Source organism: Aquarana catesbeiana, linkage group LG10 (assembly GCF_042186555.1).
Source record: "Aquarana catesbeiana isolate 2022-GZ linkage group LG10, ASM4218655v1, whole genome shotgun sequence".
Classification (NCBI taxonomy): Eukaryota; Metazoa; Chordata; class Amphibia; order Anura; family Ranidae; genus Aquarana; species Aquarana catesbeiana.
Genome location: NC_133333.1, coordinates 245,915,663 through 245,920,321, shown reverse-complemented (window position 1 = coordinate 245,920,321; position 4,659 = coordinate 245,915,663). Strand labels below are relative to the sequence as shown.

Genomic DNA, 4,659 nt, shown 5'->3' with positions numbered 1-4,659 from the left:
CATTCATCCACCCCTCCCTATCGCTCAGTAGTTAGACATAATGGGGATCGATCGATCTATCTATCAGTACTGGGGCTCTTCTATTTATCTGCCCATCTCTATCTGTACATATTGTGGCTCAGTGGTTAGTAGTACTGGGGTCCTTCAATTCATCTGTCTGACTCTGTACATCGCTATTGTGGTTTAGTGGCTACTAGTAATGTGGTCCTTCTATATATCTGTCTATCTCTATCTATTGTGGCTCAGTGATTAGCAGTACTAGCGTCCTTCTATTTGTCTACCTCTATCTGTATCTATTGTGGCTCAGTGATTAGCAGTACTAGCGTCCTTCTATTTGTCTACCTCTATCTGTATCTATTGTGGCTCAGTGATTAGTAGTGATGGGTCCTATTTATCTATCCATCTCGATCTGTACATACCGTGGCTCAGTGGTTAGTAGTACTGGGGTCCTTCAATTCATCTGTCTATCTCTGTACATAGCTATTGTGGTTCAGTGGTTACTAGTACTGGGGTCCTTCTATATATCTGTCTTTCTCTATCTATTGTGGCTCAGTGGTTTAGCAGTACTAGCGTCCTTCTATTTGTCTACCTCTATCTGTATCTATAGTGGCTCAGTGATTAGCAATGCTTGATCCTATTTATCTGTCCATCTCTATCTGTACATGCCGTGGCTCAGCGGTTAGTAGTACTGGGGTCCTTCAATTCATTTGTCTATCTCTATCTATTGTGATTTAGTGGCTAGCAGTGTTGGGGTCCTTCTATTTATCTGTCCATCTCTATCTGTATGCATTGCGGCTCAGTGGTTAGTAGTACTGGGATCCTTCTTTTTATCTGTCCATCTCTATCTGTACGTAGTATTGTGGCTCAGTGGTTAGTAGTACTGGGGTCCTTCTACTTATTTGTTGATCTCTATCTGTATCTATTGCGGCTCAGTGGTCAGCATTACTGGACTCTTTCTAGTTATCTGTCTATCCCTATCAGTATCTATTGTGGCTCAGTTGTAAAAAATAATGGGGTCCTTATATTTATCTACCTGTCTCTGTCGTGGCTCAGTGGTTAACAGTACTGGGCTCCTTTTACTTATCTGTCTATCTGTATCTATTGAGGATCAGTGGTTACCAGTATGACACCTGTCTGTCTGTCTGTCTGTCTGTCTATCTATCATGGCTCAGTGGTTGGCAGCAGTTATCCATATCAGTGATGGGATCTTGTCTTGTCACCGATGTGACCAATCAGCCGTATCCTCGTACCTGACGCTATAATAGCGAAGGATAAGTAGGCCACGGCCTCCTTCAGGTAGGCCTCCCCCTGTCTGCTCTGTAGGATGGACATGCCCTTGGCGTGGCAGTGACTCTGCATCAGTCTGCGATCCTCTTCTATAAAAATATCCATGATGGGCAAAAGGCAAGAAGTGTCACCCAGCTGGATCACCTTCTTAATGAGCTGAGGAAGAGAGAAGAATAAAATCATCACCTTCATAGCAAATGTCTCCTCATTTTATTAAAGGGTCAGTCCACCTAAAACTGATACTGACCAGTAGATGCTGGGGAGCTAAATAATTATGAGGGGTTCCCACCATCCCTGTGCTGAGTTCCTGGGTCTGTAACCTGCTGTGCCCATTATGAGGGGTTCCCACCATCCCTGAGCTGCATTCCCAGGTTTGCACACCAGCTGTGCCCATTATGAGGGGTTCCCACCGTCCCTGTGCTGAGTTCCCGGGTCTATAAACCGGCTGTGCCCATTATGAGGGGTTCCCACCATCCCCTGAAGCTATGTACAGCACCCTGCCAGCCTGTTCCACCAGTGAAAATCTGTCTGCATTGCACAGAGAAGAACAGAGACCCAGGGATGAGTAATATCACTGATCGGATTGCTGTTCTTGCAATCATGGAGGCTTGGCATCAAACATGGGCGTAGTCACAGCTTCCTGTTCTCAGGAAGCCATGTCCCTGCCACCCCCACCAGCCATGGTCTGCCTGCATTGCATGGAGAAGTACAGAGACCCAGTCATGATATCAGTGTGTCTGAGATATGGTATGTAATGAAATTGAAAAGTTTTTTTTAAAAAAGAAAAAAAAAAAGAAAAAAAAACACACAGGGAAAATTCCCAGGAAGAAAGTTCTGAATTCTCATTTTTTTGGTAGCTGAGCCATTGAAGTACATTGGGAAGAGCTGCGCTGCCACCTGCTGTCAGATGTGTGTATGCACAACTCATGGACTTCAATCTAGCACACCGTCTGCCTATGAAGTGACAGATTGCACCATCCACATGGCAATAAATATCTGCAGCTGGACAAGGATATCAATCGGTGCCATCCAAAAGAGTTCTGTATTTAATACCATTGCAACATTTTATCCTATTAGAGTGTAAGCTCTTATGAGCGGGTCCCTCTTGTACTTTATTGTATTTGTAACACTTCTGTCTCCCTTCATATTGTAAAGCGCTGTGCAAACTGTTGGCATTATATAAATCCTGTATAATAAGGTTTGCTCTGTGTACCTTCCTTGTAGGTGAGACTACATCAGAGGGGAGCACGGAAGATGATTTTCTAGATAACAAAATAGGCACAGTGGCGTACAATGGGGGGGGGGGGGGCAGCCGGGACCGTAGCCCCGGGCCGCAGCATTTAGAGGAGAGCAGACAGGGCCGGCGCCACCATAAGGCAGCCTCAGATCCTGATCCCGAGCGTGTGCAGGCAGTGAGCGCCACGCTGTGCTCGGGGCGTCAGGCTTGGGGTGCCGGCAGAGGAGGGGGTCGGGTGGTGGAGGCTCCCTGCTGGTTGTTGCAGCTTCCGCTGCCACCGGAAATCCTGCTGGAGATATTCTCCTTCCTGTGTGGGACCCTCCTGTCCATGGTGCTGCAGGACCTGTGGGATGTGGGGGGATTGTGTGGAGTGTGTAATCAGTGTGGGGGCAGTATCTAGGGGGAGGTTTAAGGGTGGGTGGGGGGTACCTGGAGTGTGTGATCAGTGTGGAAGGGGGGGGCGGTATCTGGGGGCATGTTTGGTGTGGGTGGGGGGGGGGGTATCTGGGGGGTGTGATCAGTGTGTGTGGGGGGGGGGTGTTTGGTGTGGGTGGGGGGCATCTGGGGGGTGTGATCAGTGTGTGGGGGGGTGTTTGGTGTGGTGGGGGGCATCTGGGGGGTGTGATCAGTGTGTGTGGGGGGGTGTATCTGGATTGTGTGATCAGTGTGGGCGGTATCTGGGGGTGTGATCAGTGTGGGGGGGGTATGTTTGGTGTGGGTGGGGGGCATCTGGGGGGTGTGATCAGTGGGGGGGGTGTTTGGTGTGGGTGGGGGGCATCTGGGGGGTGTGATCAGTGTGTGGAGGGGTGTTTGGGGTGGGTGGGGGGTATCTGGATTGTGTGATCAGTGTGGGGGGGTGTGTGTTTGGTGTGGGTGGGGGGCATCTGGGGGGTGTGATCAGTGTGTGGGGGGGGGTGTTTGGGGTGGGTGGGGGGTATCTGGATTGTGTGATCAGTGTGGGCGGTATCTGGGGGTGTGTGATCAGTGTGTGTGGGGGGGGTGTGTGTTTAGTGTGGGTGGTGGGGTATCTGGGGGGTGTGATCAGTGTGGGGGGGGGGTGTGTGTTTAGTGTGGGTGGTGGGGTATCTGGGGGGTGTGATCAGTGTGGGGGGGGGTGTTTGGTGTGGGTGGTGGGGTATCTGGGGGGTGTGATCAGTGTGGGGGGGTGTGTGTGTTTGGTGTGGGTGGGGGGCATCTGGGGGGTGTGATCAGTGTGTGGAGGGGTGTTTGGTGTGGGTTGTGGGGTATCTGGGGGTGTGTGATCAGTGTGTGGAGGGGTGTTTGGTGTGGGTTGTGGGGTATCTGGGGGTGTGTGATCAGTGTGGGGGGGGGTGTGTTTGGTGTGGGGGGGGGCATCTGGGGGGATGTGATCAGTGTGGGGGAGGGGGTGTTTGGTGTGGGTGGGGGGGTATCTGGGGGTGTGTGATCAATGTGGGGGAGGGGGTGTTTGGTGTGGGTGGTGGGGTATCTGGGGGTGTGTGATCAGTGTGGGGGGGGGGTGTTTGGGGTGGGGGGGTATCTGGATTGTGTGATCAGTGTGGGGGGGGGTATCTGGGGGCGTGTTTGGTGTGGGGGGGGTATCTGGATTGTGTGATTAGTGTGGGGGGGGGGTATCTGGGGGGTTGTGATCAGACTAATAATAATAACTATTACTAACTATTAAATTATAAAAAAAAAGTTTTTATTATTATTATTAATTTGTTATGTTCCATTCGTTATTTCGGATAAATTTGTATTCATTACGTTCACTAACAGCCAAATTTGAAAGGAAATTCCAATACCTATAATATAATATAATAGTAATAACTATTACTAACTATTAGTTAGTTATTATTTCGGGTTGTCAAATTTTCTGATTTTCGAATTCCCGTTTTCGGAAAAATTAGTTAAACGGGGTTTTCGTTCATTTGAATATTTCAGAATTAAGGAATTTGTCGAGTAAGTAAAAAAAAAAAAATTGCTACTCTATTTTTTTTCTATATTTAGCAGGTGTGTTTATTTTTAGGGGGTGTGTATTTGAGGTAAGTTAGTTTAGGGGGTGTATTAAAAAAAAAAAAAAAAAAAGTTCGTATCAATTCTCCCGGGAACAGCGACTGTTCATGTATTCTGTGCAAATGGGGCAAAAAAAATGAATG

At 48.6% G+C, this 4,659-nt stretch overlaps 1 protein-coding gene across 1 annotated transcript in view; it reads left to right on the top strand.

Annotated features, from left to right (window-relative positions):
* The first annotated feature begins 1,907 nt into the window (after positions 1 to 1,907).
* Positions 1,908 to 4,659, top strand: part of TTC34 (tetratricopeptide repeat domain 34) — a 43,860-nt gene continuing 41,108 nt past the window's right edge. Inside the window, 1 exon segment of the mRNA XM_073601164.1 lies at positions 1,908 to 2,034. Coding sequence (XP_073457265.1) covers positions 1,908 to 2,034 — 127 coding nt within the window.